The 15322-nt window shown below is 37.0% G+C and overlaps 1 protein-coding gene across 1 annotated transcript; it reads left to right on the forward strand.

Annotated features, from left to right (window-relative positions):
* Nucleotides 1–1706: 1706 nt before the first annotated feature.
* On the forward strand, nt 1707–14937 carry ADSSL1 (adenylosuccinate synthase like 1; the record flags this gene model as incomplete). The annotated part of the gene is made up of 12 exons (XM_009870908.1): nt 1707–1809; nt 3222–3284; nt 4227–4277; nt 4620–4686; nt 5743–5850; nt 6194–6275; nt 7201–7327; nt 8491–8645; nt 9731–9855; nt 11868–11965; nt 13121–13270; nt 14695–14937. Coding segments are annotated over 12 exons (1182 nt in total), but the record flags the coding sequence as incomplete, so codon positions are not given.
* Between the last annotated feature and the right edge of the window lie 385 nt (nt 14938–15322).

The following is a 15322-nucleotide window of genomic DNA, read 5'->3' on the forward strand; positions in this document are numbered from 1 at the left end:
GCACTTGTTTAGGAAATGTGAACAGTGCTCAAAAACAGTTCCAGAGCTTTCAATACCGCTTTTAAATTAGAAAAATGCTGTTTTATAAGGTCTGTCATTGAATTCTTGATTTATATTATCTGTCCAGAGGGATGGAAAGTGGATTCATTTAAAGGATGTATCATATCTGCTGATATTTCTGTGGTTCAGCACTTTTTTTAATGTATGCCAGCTTTCACAGCTGATCGATTAATGTCCCTTTTTGAGCATTTGCTGAAGAAAAGAGACAGTATTTGTCTGGATATCAGTTATTCAGGAAAATTTCCAAAAGCACAAACTATATTTCATAAACATACTGGTGTATTCCAGCTTTTAAAATTTTGGATTACGAGGAAACACTTCTGACTATAATTTAGAAGTCTTGTTATCTCACATTGTGAATCCTCAAGCCTGATTTAATTTTTTCATATTCACGTTGGTTAAGAAAAGAAGGCTATAACTACCTTTAAAGGAGCCTCATTCCCCATTTTCTCAGGAAATGTTTTAAGTTGTTAGTAGTAGAGACTAAGTTGGTGTTAAATTATGGTGTTCACTCTTTTAAAATTTCTATCTTGCCATTGTCTATAGGCAAGCAGAAAAGGAAAGCTGATTGTCTCAGAAGTTCCTAGCCTCTTTCTCAAGCCCAGTGCTGCTATAATAAAATAAACTCATGCTTCAACCAGTGCAATTCATACAGTATCAGACCTCTTGAATATTATGGGAAGGAGTCTCCTCCATGATAGATGCTAGATAGTTTCTTTAACTAGATCCAAGTTCCTACAACTGGCTTGTATGTGGGAGGAGAACTAAATACCCAGGATAGTTCTGCCTTCTGCAGAATTCTCTGGGCAAGTTATAATTCTTCATTAGCAAGACACTTGGGAGTCCTTCCCTGCCCAAGGATGAACTACCCAGCAGTTTGCTAAATCAAATGGAATTTGTGCATGCACCAGTTTTTCTTTATAAAGCCCCTCAGCTCTTCCTTAGCAGGTTATCTGTTTAAGCTTCATGGTTGAGCTCACATCTTCCAAAACATGAGAATTACTTTTGTCATATTTAAAGGCATATTTCTTAGATTTCTTCCATCCCATTACTTAACAAAGCTTTATTTTATTTTATAATGTGTAGCTTTTATTTTCTTAATGTTGCGTTTCAGCATATGTCTGTGTTTTGAAAGGAATGCCAGTTGCCATTTTCATTTTTATTACATGCAAGCAAATGGGTAAATGAAGAGTAAATGGAACTCCGGAAGAATATGTGCTTTATCACTAATTTTTATAAATGACTGTCCTTTCTTAGAGTTTTCATATAGCGACTCTGATCATTCAGCCAACACTCTTCATTGTAAATTACCAGTGACCGTCTCAGTTCTCCTTCCAGCAGATGCCCTCATTCTAGACATTTCTACATTATTCAGACCTCATATCAAATCCACAAAGCCCCAGTCCTGCCATGATTCCATGGTATCAATGTGCTTCATAATTCTCAATAGTCCTGACTTCAGCCTCCTAATTGTCCAGTCTGAACCATTTTTACAGTACTGCAGCATGTCTGGAAGCTGTAAGGTGGAGAAAGCGGTGACCCAAGACATGAATGTAGAAATATTAAAGAAAAAATTCTGTCAAATCACCTGAGTTTAGCATGGTAGTATAAGACTATTAAACTTGAGCTGTTTTTTTCTGTTACAGGGTGGGAATAATGCAGGCCATACTGTGGTGGTTGATGGGAAAGAATATGATTTTCACCTATTTCCTAGTGGCATCATTAATCCAAAAGCGATTTCTTTTATTGGTAAGATAATTGTGGAACTTAATAAATAAAATAACATTATGTGGTGGGTAGCTGCAACCATATTTTATAGTAACAAGCCAAGACAAAATATGTAGGTGACTGTCAGTTGAATTTGCTTTAGCTTCAGCTGTTTGACTTTAATTTCACTGCTGCTTTAACATGAAGAGTTCCTCTACTTTCAGTGGCAGTTTTTTTTCTGCTACTAGAAGTCTGAAAGTAAGAATCTCCTCTTTCTGTCACAGTGCTCTTTGTTATACTTTAGGGTCAAAGTTTGGATCCCACCATCTACTTGCACACTCCATTTATACTTTCAGAAAAAATGTATGCTATTCTTTGAGGACACAAAGCCCAGCACTTAGGATAAATAAATAATGCCATTTCTCTCTGGCATCTCTTTACTGACCTTCCAGAAATAGGCCCCAGGATACAGGACTCTGCTTGGAAGGTTATTCTCCAGTGCCCTTTTTGTTCACGTTAACAGCTGTTATGTAAAGACACTTGATGCAGATGACATCATAAAAAAGTTTGCATTGCTTACTGGACATAAAACTCTTAAGTGATAGGCAAATTTCAGCCTTTTACTTATCCAAAATTGTGCTTCTTTCTGACAGAAAAAACATATACAGAATGTGCAAGAAATGAGCATAGATTTTAGAGAGCTGTGGAGTTTCAGTTCTGTCCATTTGAGAGTTTCCAAATGAGTGATTGAAATACATGAAATGTATTTTTTCCTCTGTTAATATGATGTATTTTCTTGCTTTCTAGTTTATTTTCTTGTCAGTAAGTAAAGACCTTTACTTAAGTTATCCTAAATGCTGGCTGAGACAGGCTCCTGCATTTATTTGCAGTGTTCCCAAGGAGGAAGCAGCAGCTGTTTCCAGCCCACTGCATCACTAATCCTCCACGTCTCATCAGTAATGCTCTGTGTTCTTGTGGATTCGGTATTGTAACTCAAAGGCAGGGAGAATTCATTGCTGCTGTATTACAGCACTAGTTGGAGCCGAGTTTTAAACAAATGTGTGAATATTGAAGAAAATTTAAATACTGTCACACAGGCTTGCCAGTCTTGCAAGGCCACGGACTCCTTTAAGCTTTTCCCAGTGAACAATTAAGACTGAAGTCGTGGAGCAAAGTCCACCACACACAAAAACAAGAATCCGCTTACCTCAGCTGGCTTTGCAGCAAGCCTAGCGTTCACATCTGAAACAAGCAAGCTCTGGTTATTCTGCTTTTAGCAGGCTTGTAGCTGCTTACCCTAAGTGAGGATTTATCCCAAAAGTTCTCAAGATTGCTTTGTGAGAAACGTGAGAAACTTAGCCTTTTTAAAATAAAATTTCGGACAGCGTTTACATGCATTATAACCTGAGATTATTTTATTTCTGCTTTAAAATAAGTCATTTATGTTCCCAAAGGTAATGGAGTGGTTATACATTTACCAGGCCTGTTTGAAGAAGCTGAAAAGAATGAAAAGAAAGGTTTGTATCGAGTAATTTTTAACCTTTATGTTGGCAGCCAGGTTGAGAAATTTTTTTTAAGCCTTTGTTTCTGACCATACATATTCAGTGCATTAACTTTCCAGATTGTGTGGAAAGCGGTATTTACCACGTTGAATTGTGTTGTAGTCTTCAGACAGATTTTCAAAAGCAATCTTTTCATGGGGTTTCAGGGAGTTTTATGACATTTGATACCACATTAGATAGAAAATAAAAAAGTGTGTGGCAAAGCTCCCTTTCATCTCAAAATGAGATGATTTAACTTATAGTTTCTGTGTCCCCAGTTTCTGTGCCCAAGTTGATTCTGCTTTGTGTGAGGCTTTGGATCACATGACCTTCCAAGGTCCCTTAAATCTTAAATTGTTTTATGATTATGTACATCAGTTCTCTTATATATATTATGTGCATATATCATAGAATCATAGAATTGTCAGGGTTGAAAGGGACCTTAAAGGTCATCAAGTTCCAACCCCCTTGCCATGGGTAGAGACATGTCCTACTAGATCAGACTGCTCAGAGCCCCATCCAGCCTGGCCTTAAAAACTTCCAGAGATGGGGATATTATATGTATATAAGTGAGGCACAAATGGTGTTTAAATGATTTATTGTATGGTGAGTTAAACAGGAATTTTTCCTTAAGGTTAAGAATTGTGTGTAAGCCACTGCATTCTGGCATTAGGAAGAAGTGAGTATTCTTGTACATACTGAAATGAGAAAGCTGAAAAAGTAAAAAATGAGAAAAGTTTGTTAATGAAAACATTGCTGTTATTTGATACTTGCTTATGTTTTTTCTGTTTTATCCATGGTCTTCTTAACAAGAAACTATGCAAACTATAAGAAACATATAGAAAATCTAAAAGCAAATCTCAAAGTTTGACCAATCAATGCAACTGAAATTCTGCTTTTCTTTCTATGTTCTGACAGGTTTAAAAGATTGGGAGAAAAGACTGATTATATCAGATAGAGCACATATAGGTAAGTGATGATTGAAGGGGGAGAAAACTCAGAAATGATTGTTTAGCCTACGGTACTAAACTACATTATTACCCCAGAGAGCAGTTACATATTTGATCTAATACAGCTTCTTGATATGTTGTGTATCTGAAGCACAATAACAGGATTTGTATCCACTAAAGAGTGATGTTTTACATGTTTTCACAATGTGTTAAGGAATACTTGCTTACTTTTCGCATGAGGAGGCCTGTGCACTATCAGTGATAACAAAGCCACTTTTTCTCAAAGTGATAGATGTCTGTGATGCAAAGAGTGTTTTTCTCCTTTGGTCTCCCACTGTGTCCATTTGATTTTCCATTGCAGTGTTTGACTTTCACCAGGCAGTAGATGGGCTCCAGGAAGTGCAACGTCAAGCACAAGAAGGAAAAAAGTAAATATTTTCAGCACCTTCATTTCATTTGAAAAGTTGTTGTAATTTTGGAAAACAGAAATGCAATATATCTCTAAAGAGGCTTGTTGATGTTACTAATTCTGTGACTCTTTTCTGCCTCTACTTACTTTTGTGAACAAATTCTGAGATATTGCTGAAAAGGCAGGGTATGAATTCTTACCTATTTTGATTTTTTCCAGTTCTCTGCAACATGTAGGGACATTTTGAGTTTCCTAACAAATTCTCAAAACTCCTTTCCCATTAAAATGATGCTTCTAATCCAGTTTGATATCAGACTAGTGATGCTCTTTTGAATCAGATCTGAAGTGTCGGTGCAATTTATCTCCACACTTGTATTCATTTATTGTATATTCCCTTATACTTCATGGAGATGCTTGTTTTTATTTTAATTTTAATCTTCTACTTTAGCAGAGTATGTAGCTATTCAAATTTTGTTATTCTGGTTTCTGAAAAAAAAATGTTTATGTGAACACACTCTTTTTCTTTTTTTGATCCTATGAGACAGTTTCAGCCAAACTCAGTATATGAGCAGAGATCTCAAAACTGCTATATTTCTAAAATAGGTGTGCAGGTAGGGAAACAGTTTCATTTTTATCCTCAATAAGGTAAAGGCTGCAAGAGTTCATAGGGACAGAAGTGGTACAAATAATGCCAAAGCCATAGGGAACCAGACTGATCACTCATAGAACTGATGATTATTTACAACTATAGGCAGTGCTGCAACAGTGAAAATTACATTTATTTTCTATAGTTTGTGGCAAGGGATGTAGTACTACCACAGGGTAGTATAGTAACCATTATCACTGTATAATATATGTATATGGACACATAGTGTCAACTAAGCTTGCGTCAGCCCTGCACACGACTTAATGCATTACTGCATTCCAAGCACATCAGCAATATTTATGCAGATCCACTGAAGCGTGAAAGTTGCTATGTGTTTATTATGATAGAAGAACTTTAACAAAATTACTTAGCATAAAGCATATTTTTGCATCTATTTACACGTGTTTGGGGGGGGTTATTTTTAATTAGTATTGGCACAACGAAGAAGGGGATTGGACCAACGTATTCTTCCAAAGCTGCACGAACAGGCCTTCGAATTTGTGACCTTCTTTCTGACTTTGATGAATTTTCTTCAAGGTACAACTATTTTCATTTCTAAATATTATGTTAGAGTGATACATTTTGGCTGACATATTTGCTTTTAAGGAGATGTTTTAAAATATGTGTCTGAATTTTGTATATAGATTGTCTAGAAGGAAAGAAAACTGGAACGAATGTGTGTTTATATTTCCTGTACTTCACAGAGTTTCTCATAATTTAAAATGTCATTTTCTTACTGGGAAATGCACTAAGTATCGAAGCTCTACGTATTTTCTGCCTGTAGCTCTCAGTATATATGGTGCATAACATAAACTGAGTTTTTGCCAAATCTATGAACAGTAGCTATGTTCTTCATAGATACGATTTCAATGTTTTACAGATTTAAAAATCTGGCACAACAGTACAAATCTATGTTTCCCACATTGGAAATAGATGTAGAAGGACAATTGAAAAAACTAAAGGTAAGGATTTAAACTATTAATATTTGTTCAGTTTACAGGAGAGTATAGAAACAAACAGTAATGTTCATTTTAATTAAAAAAGTAAGTGGTACTAGAACTACTACTTCATAAACTGATTAATTTAAATGACAGATGCATATCTTCATTATAATAAAAACCTTTCAATAAGCAGTAGCTCTGAGTAGTTTTGTAATAGAATATTTTTCTTATTGTGAGCATTAAATTTTGTGGATGATTTAAGTCTCCTATAATGTTTTACTTTTTTGACATAAAATAACTGTTGTATTGAAGTAGCCAAGAGAAGCAGGGTGACACTTGGAATTAACAGTCTCCAGCCACGACTGATCTAGTCTGTCTGAGAGACTTCCATGCTTATTGAAGAATCATTTGTGGAAGCTGTGGTTCAAGATCCTGATATTACAAGAAAAATTCTTTAATGAGTATGTAAGAAATGAAGCTATGTAATAATGAATAGGTAAAAAATATCTCTTACCTTTCTCAAATTTTGTATGATACTTATCCAGAGCTGAAACTCTACTTATTAAAATATTTTTTAGTATTTGTGAGTAGCTCGTTTGGAGCTTGCACTATTTCTAAGTCCCACTCTTACCTTGTCTAGACTAACAGACTCATTATGTAGAGACTGTGTCAATGAAATGAGGTAGGTTTACAGCATCTCTGTGAATAGAAATGGCATAAAAATTACGGTATTGCACTGCCATAACAAGTCATCATTTCTTATGTGAGTGGTTCAATACGTTGATTTCAATAGTGTAAGCTAATGGTTGTATTTTTCAGGTAAAACACAATTATTGAAGCTGATGTGCTGGGATTATCTGTATGTTTTGTGTTTCCAAAGTGAACACAGTGTTCCCTGCTCTAAGCTGTTATTTGGGGAAGCTGATATTTCTACCCATATTTGCAGGGATACGCTGAAAAAATAAGACCCATGGTTCGAGATGGTGTGTATTTCATGTATGAAGCCCTTCATGGCTCCCCAAAGAAGATTCTTGTTGAAGGAGCCAATGCAGCATTACTTGATATAGACTTTGGTAAGTTAAATTCTAAACTCAATTTAACTCCCAAGAGATTAGTTTTATTTTGATCTGTATTTATATCAACTTTGCGAACAGCAGGAAGATAGAGAAACAAAAGAGTCTTTAATAGGAACAGATCTCCCAGAAGAAAAGCACAGTAAGCCAGAGATTGTATCATTAACAGGATTAAGTGCTTAGGGTTTAAATAATGATTTTTACTAAACTTCATTCCAGTGGACTTGAAACTTCACTGCAGATATTCTTGTCTTTATTACTTGTAAATGTGTGTGCGTGGTGCCGTACATTCCAGGCACCTGCTGCAGTGCCACTGAGATAATTCTTCTGCGGTGGAGGGAGGATTAAATTGGTGCAGATAACCTGTAAGCCCAGCTTCTTCAGCTGATCCGTGCTCTCTTACCAAAAGTCTAATTAAACCACTTAATTCTCCATGAAGATGAAATGAAGAACTAAAGAGATTCTCCAGTGCAGAGTCACAGCATAGAGATCCTGAATAACCTCTTAAGAGTTGGAAAATTTGCTGCAGATACTCAGAGGTTCCTTGTGTAGAGCACTGGGAATGTCAGACTGTGACCTTTACAGCAGGCTTTCTCTGGATGTGGTGGAAATACTTTCTGTGATACCCAGAGCAGTGAAAATCTTTACACAGCAGCAGCATCCTATAATAGATCCAGTGCCTGATGGAAGTAATATTGAGATGCTTTTAAATTTCTCCCTTGGGGGCAATCCTCAGTGAAAGTTGCAAATGATGAATGGAGAAAAGCTAATGCATTGAAACAGGTAGCACAGACTTGATGCCTCCTTAAGTATAAGAAAGTAGTGCTTTTTCTTATTTATCTGTGTGGACTTCTTGCTCACTAATAGTATGCTTCTACAGGTTGCCATGATAAATCAGCTATTTGAGTGGAAGAAAATCCTTCTTTTTGAGGGGTTTAGAAATCTGAGTATGTAATTTGGGGAAGAACAGCTTAATTGGTTCTCTTAAAAGCAAAACAGGGACAAGTAGCAAGAGGAATTTGCCCTGCTGTTTGGCTGTTGTTTCAGGTTAGCTTTAAAGCCAGACAGAGAGGTGAAAATCTCCTTCAGTCTCATAAAAGAAAATCAACCTTTGGTTCTTCTCAGTGCTGAAACAGGGTTGTGCTGCTGTGTTTCTCTGACAGGCACATATCCTTTCGTGACGTCGTCGAACTGCACCGTAGGCGGTGTGTGCACCGGGCTTGGCGTTCCTCCCCAGCACGTCGGTGATGTGTACGGTGTGGTGAAGGCGTATACTACTCGGGTGGGAATTGGAGCCTTCCCCACTGAGCAGATTAATGTAGGTTGAACGTTACAGAACGGAATAAATACTTTTGCCAAAAAATAAGGTCAATGGAATGGGATAAGGGGAATTACACTATAAACTTAAGGTATTTTCCTTCAGACAAGAGAAGCACAAGTGTGATGATATTACAGTGACCACACTTCTATTGTAATGCATGATGTGAAAATAGATTTTGTCAGTTTATGTGATACCGTTAGGTGCATTTCAGTGGCGAGAATTGGTTGTAGACTGGAACTGTCAGTACATCGCAGGAAAGCTCACGTTACAAGATACGACTTCTGTGGTTAACAACCCATATTCTGTGTGATACATGGAATATGTGTGCACATCAGGCAGTCGTACATAAATTGATCAATGTTAAGAAGGAGGGAGATTTTGATTCTTTTAAACATCTATTGTATTTTCATTATCAAGAAGCTAGAAAGCTTGGAATATTGATGAGCTATGCACACAGCAACTGCTAGGTCAGCGATCTGAATCTAATTTAAGGATTTAGTCGCTAAAATCCTTTCTCTAATGGCTAAAATGAATTGGTGATATTCTTTAGTTTTATCAATCATGAACGTGAAGTTTCTTCTTTGTTTTTAACACGTCGTAAATGGTGCCAGCCTGAAGGGATAGTTGGCAGTCCCATGCTGTGGTAGAACCTAGGAGCCCTAGGCATGGTCAAGGAGTCAGTTGCTCTAGACATTGTACAAGCATTGATCTTGCCCACCAAAACAGCAGATGCCAAAAGACAAAACAAAATTAAAACCAAACAAAATTAAAACCAGAGGTGAATTGTTAAGGAAATTTTACTATTGGATGAAGAAGGAAGAAAAATGTCTTCTTGGAACATGAAATAGTAACATTAAATAAGTATTTTGGAAATGCTAGTGATTGAAGTACAAAAAATCCTAGGGGAAAGCTTTATTCCCCTCCTTAGTTTCCTCCTAATAAAATTTAAAAACTTTTCTTCTTTTCATACCTTGGAATTCCAACAACTGTATTTTTCTTGCTATTCGTCTATATTTGTTTATACTTGTTTGCCTGCTGTTTTTCAGTGAGATACTCTCAGCATTCTTTCTGTCTTCATTTAGGAAATTGGAGATCTTTTACAGTCCCGTGGCCATGAATGGGGAGTAACTACAGGCAGAAAGAGACGCTGTGGCTGGTTAGATCTTGTCATTTTGAAATATGCTCATATGATCAACGGATTCACTGCGTAAGCATCACAGATTTTGCGCTACATTTGGAAGTGATAATTTTGTGCTTCGCAGAATAAATATGTAGGTAACATTAATATAAGTCTAGTAAAGTGTTACATTTTAATCAATAAAATAGTTCACAATGGGAAACTGAGAATTGTTATAATGCTAATAATAATCTAATTTACTTGACTTTTTTTCCCCCAAGTTAAGTGATTCTACAACAACATAGCAGTGATTTATTTTGTATTCACTTTGTTTACCTCAGATAGCCAATATAGATTGGATCAATGTATCAGTTTTCTAACAGTTTGCTCTAGTGTTCTTGATCTAGTGCTTTCATACTAACGTGTGAGGATCTAAAACCTGCTGGTTTTGAGCTTTGGTTGACTTTAATGGATATACTTGTAGGACCAATGCTGTGTCATTTGGAACCACTACCTCTTCAAGTGAAATAAGTGGGATGACAAAAAGTGTTCAGTGACTGGTACAGCTTTCATTACAGTCTCTTATTTACAACGATGTAGTCTGCTACTCTGTTATACAGTCTGCTTTTAATGAGCTGAGATTTATTTTCTTTGGGACTTGATTGATAAATCATTTTATAATTCAAAGTATATATTAAATTGACATTCAGATGAAAAAAATAGCTGTTTAAAGGGATTGTTCAAGAGCATAATTCCATTAATCCAGCTTATGTCTAGTGCTAAAATGCTAGCAACCATCACAAACCTTTAATTTATAACTAATTATCAATCTTTATTTTCAGAAAAAGTTGCAAAAGTTTCATTACAGTTTTGTTCATATAAAGTGTAGACTTGCTCATGCATTCAGGCAAGCTTGTTCACATATGCAAACACATGCGTATTTTAATATCTTATAAACTGAGACTTAATATTGTTTGTGCTACTTATATTACAAAGGAACAATGATCTTGGTTCATTAATTTATCCAAAAGGATTTAAAATTATTTGGTTTTACTTCAGATTTATATTTTGCTTCAACTTGTACAACTTTAGTTTATGTGGAAATAGCACTCGGAAGGCATTTATGCTTCCTTCCATTTTAGTTCTACACAATTACTGCACTTCTATCAACAAAACTATGTCATGTCTGGTAGCTGTGACATGGGAAGATCAAAAGTTAGAGCCAGCTCTTCAGCTTCTTGTATGCTGCTTTTTTTTCCCAGAAGGTCTTTTCATTTAATCACTGTGTTCATCATATACTTTGTGAGCGCACATGGACTGTTACATACATACCTGTCGAAATCCTTAGCTACTCATATTTTTGCTGAGATCTGGCATACACTTTCTGGAGTATTTGACTAGTTTTAAAGCTTTGATTAGTTTTGACAGTTGGACTTAATGATCTTAAAGTTATTTTCCAACCTTAATGATTCTATGAAAGTGCAGTTTTATCTTGCTGAGTGAATACTACAGCGTCTTCTTGAGGTTCTGTTTTAGTGTTCCAGTGTGTTCATTCACAAGGTGAAAAAAGTTCATGAAGCTGACAACCCCAATAGCACAACCCAGGCACTGAAAAGTCAGGCTGGCATCCTTCCTACTGAACTGTGTATGTGATTTGAATAGCCAGATTAGGTTTGTGAAAGTGTAGTTTAGTGAAAAAAGCCTGCCTTGGAATTGTGAATCAGTAGGAGTAACAAGAGATAAGCACCAGTAGTGGTGTGAAGCAATATGCTGGTGTACACACCCAAACCGAGCCCAGTAAGTGGTGCTTTCCAGAGTCAGCTTGCATTTTCATGCGCTGAACTGAACACTCTGCACCTGTGTGAGCAGCCAAGCATTTGGAAACGTGTAACTCAGTCATGTGTTCATCTCAGAGGTGTGAATTCAATTAACAAGGTTCATAGTTTAATATATTTGTGTATTTCTGCTTGCTGGGTTGCCTGTGCTGGATTTGTGAATACAAAACTAGAGGGGTGGGGAGGGTGGAGAGAAAGTAAAAAATAAACAGGAGGAAAGTATTAAAGAGGAGATTCATCGTGTGTAACCAGTGTTTTTCTGTGCAGTTTGGCATTAACAAAACTGGATATTCTTGATGTCCTTGATGAGATTAAAATTGGTGTTGCTTACAAATTGGGTGGAAAAAGAATTCCATATTTTCCAGGTATGTTGTTAAATATCCATGTTCAGTTTTCTCTTTCCTGCCTGCTAAAGTCATACCAGTTGGGAAAAACTGTTTGCTTTTTAAAACGAGGCTTGATTTCTTTTTCGCTAGTTCTGTAGAAATTTGCATAACTGTGATACCCATGTAATAACTGCTGTGTCAGTATATTAGCATTTCGCAGTCACCTTGCATGTCTATGATGACAAAAAATTCAGAGCAAATCTTGTGTTAGCGGCTCTATGTCTTGTCCCCTTAGATGTTTTTGTTTGCTTGTTTTGTTTTGTTGGCAACACCAAGGATCTGAAAGTGAGCAACTCGCATCAGTGACTGTGTATCATTAGCAACAGCCTTTTATGAAGTGCAAACAAAAGCATTGCTTAAGCCGTGCAAAAAAAATGAGATGGCTACAGGCAAAGTAAAGCTGCTTTTAGCTTTACTATCATAACTGTAATTAACAGCAACAACATGGTGATAATGAAAATATTTTGCCTCTCAATATGATTCATGTTAAAGCTTTTGACATGTAATAGTATGTAATTTACTTCCATTAGTGATGTTTTCAATAAACCTGTATCAGTCTGTGCCAAGATGAGGAGTTTGTTTTGTTGAGATGGGGGATTCTGGAGCCACTGGGGGACTGGCAGCAGCCAGGTTTCCCAGCCCTGACAGTAGTCCTAGCTGTGCACACAGTGTGAATTCCAGTGGGAAAAGCTTGCAGACATCTCCAGTTTTGAACCCTGTTCTGTAAAGATAAAAATGTTTAAGACAGTGATGCCTTGTCTACAGGAGGACTTCTGTTCTATTATGTGCAAATCTGAACCAAAAAGTGGAACTACCTGTAAACTTCAAATTCTTTGTTTCCTCAAAAATAATACTGTAGTCTTCTGACAAGATGAAGTGCAACCTACAGGTTTTTCTGGAGGAGAAAACTGGATTCCTGGATCCTCTTGAATCAAAATCGTCTTCCTAAGTAACAAAAATTAGTGGAAATTAAGAATGAATGAATGAAGCAACCACTAGAAATACTGGGTGTTTTCATATATATATATCACATCTTAAATGTTGTCGCAAAACTTTGTTGGTCCAGAACTATAGGTGTGTTCTTTTAAGGTGGAGCAGCTAAAATCAACTGTGACAAAAATTGTTCTCCCACAGCTAATCAGGAGATACTGCAGAAGGTGGAAGTAGAGTATGAAACGATGCCTGGGTGGAAGACTGACACAACTGGTGCACGGAAATGGGAGGACCTCCCACCCAAGGCCCAGAATTACATCCGCTGTGTGGAGAATCATGTTGGAGTGCCAGGTAAATCTTTCTGTAGATGCACATGTGAGGATGCCACAGCAGGCAGGAACATCTCTGTAGAAGTGCTCTGTTCATCAGTTGGGGAACAGCTTGGTTTGGGTGGGAGGCAATGGAGGTTCCATGTTTGCCGACGGTAAAAAACAGCGTGATGAGAAGCAACAAAGGGGGATTCCGCAGGCGGGTCTGCAGTGGTGCAGAGAGCTCCAAGCTGCTGCCGGCAAGAGCTTAACCAGAGGACAGGTAAACGTCTAGTTCCTGGCAGACTGCCACCTTCTGTCAGTGAAAACTTGGGGCTCTCCACATCGTGCTTCAGTGCGTAATTAAGCTAATGACCTAATCTCTTCCTGTCACTTCCTGCACTGCTTCCCTGTTCGAACATACCCGTCTCTTTATTTTTTTTTCTCTCTCTCTTCCATACTTACCCATGTAAGGAGATGTGCTGCATAAATGGATACAAGATTGTCTAGCCCAGTTCTACCCCTTTGGGAAAAATAAGAATCTTAACATGATCAATCTTCAGTTTTCTTCAAACCTAATTGCTAGAGCTCTAGAGGTGCCAAGAACTAGGAGTGTGTGACATGAATGGTGTTTGGAAGAGAATTTCCACAGTAGCAGACTTAGGAAGTTGGCATGTGAGCTTTTGTTTTCCATGAAGCACCTCACAGGTCACATTTGGGAAGTCTGGGCTAGTTAGAACAGTGGTGATTCCAGTATTGTTCATGGGTTAGGAAGTGTCTGATAGCAGAGCCTGAAACTCAGTGAATGGCTCATGTGTGGTGATGTACACAGATGTAGGGGACAGGATATGTAAATAAAGCTCCCCTCGCTTTATTTCTGTGGTTCTCAGTGTGAAGGCAGGGTGCCTTGGTGGGTTTGATGGCTAAAGGACACTGACATATAGTCAATTCTATAGTATCTGTGGGCAATGAAAATGGTAGTGGTGCAATTATAGTATTGTATTTGAGGTGGCTATTCACACTGAATAATGTTTTTAATCTCAGCCTTGCATTGAACAATGTTCTAGCATTTGTGCAAGGCAGCACTGCCTCCTGGTCCACATCAAGCAAACTTCACAGCCTGGTAGAGCTGTTGCTTCCTCTGCAGGGATTTAGCTGGACATCTATGACGCAAGATAATGAAAGTTTAAACCTGCAATAAACATGCTTGAACTTCTGTTAGGCCTTCCATCTGGGCCACTTTATGTTCATAGTATAATTAATGCGTTCATACTTGAGCAGGTAGGACCTCTAGACTGGTAATGTGGTAGGAGTAAAGTGATATTTGACAGTAAAATTTCCTAGCACTATAAACTTGGCCAGTTTATAGTGAAGTTTGATGAACGGTGAAAATTATTCCAATTCATTGATTATAATATTTGCTCACAATAATGGTTTTAATACATGTCTTTTTATTTCCCTCCCTAGTTAAATGGGTCGGAGTTGGAAAATCAAGAGAGTCGATGATCCAGCTATTTTAAACAAATGAAGAACTTCAGTGATGAGAAGCACAATTTAGTGTTCGTCTGTTCCTTACTGCTTCCTCTTTAAATGGAGATGCTGTTTAAAATCAACATGATGTTCTCGGAATTGAATAGAAACAAAACATATATCCTGTATTGTAACATTTTATTTATCTTTAAGTTCTCAGTAAGTTCAATGCAAAATCTCTTTGGTGGCCATCATAAAAAAATATTCTTAGCAAAGTGTTCGTAACAAAATAGGGAAGAAATATTTTTTTGGAAATGAACCATGCTACTATTTAAAAGTATTTTACATCCATATAGAGTTATTTCTTCTTGCTGAAACCAGTGTTAAGCATTTTCCGGTAGTTACTGGATAACTTCAGAATTGTGAAGCTTGGATTTGTTCTTCAACTTCAGATGTTAAAATGTCTATGTATCTGGGTTGGCAGTAATAAGGCAGATACTGTGTACTTAAATTGGTTGGATTATACAGATTTTCAGTTTCTAAGATACAGTGAATTTAGGTAGGTATTTTTGTCTACACAAAGCAAAGCAAGCAATTATCTATAATTTTTATATAATTATTTTTT

The sequence above is a fragment of the Apaloderma vittatum genome, unplaced genomic scaffold, assembly GCF_000703405.1.
Source record: "Apaloderma vittatum isolate BGI_N311 unplaced genomic scaffold, ASM70340v1 scaffold13816, whole genome shotgun sequence".
NCBI classification, from domain to species: Eukaryota; Metazoa; Chordata; class Aves; order Trogoniformes; family Trogonidae; genus Apaloderma; species Apaloderma vittatum.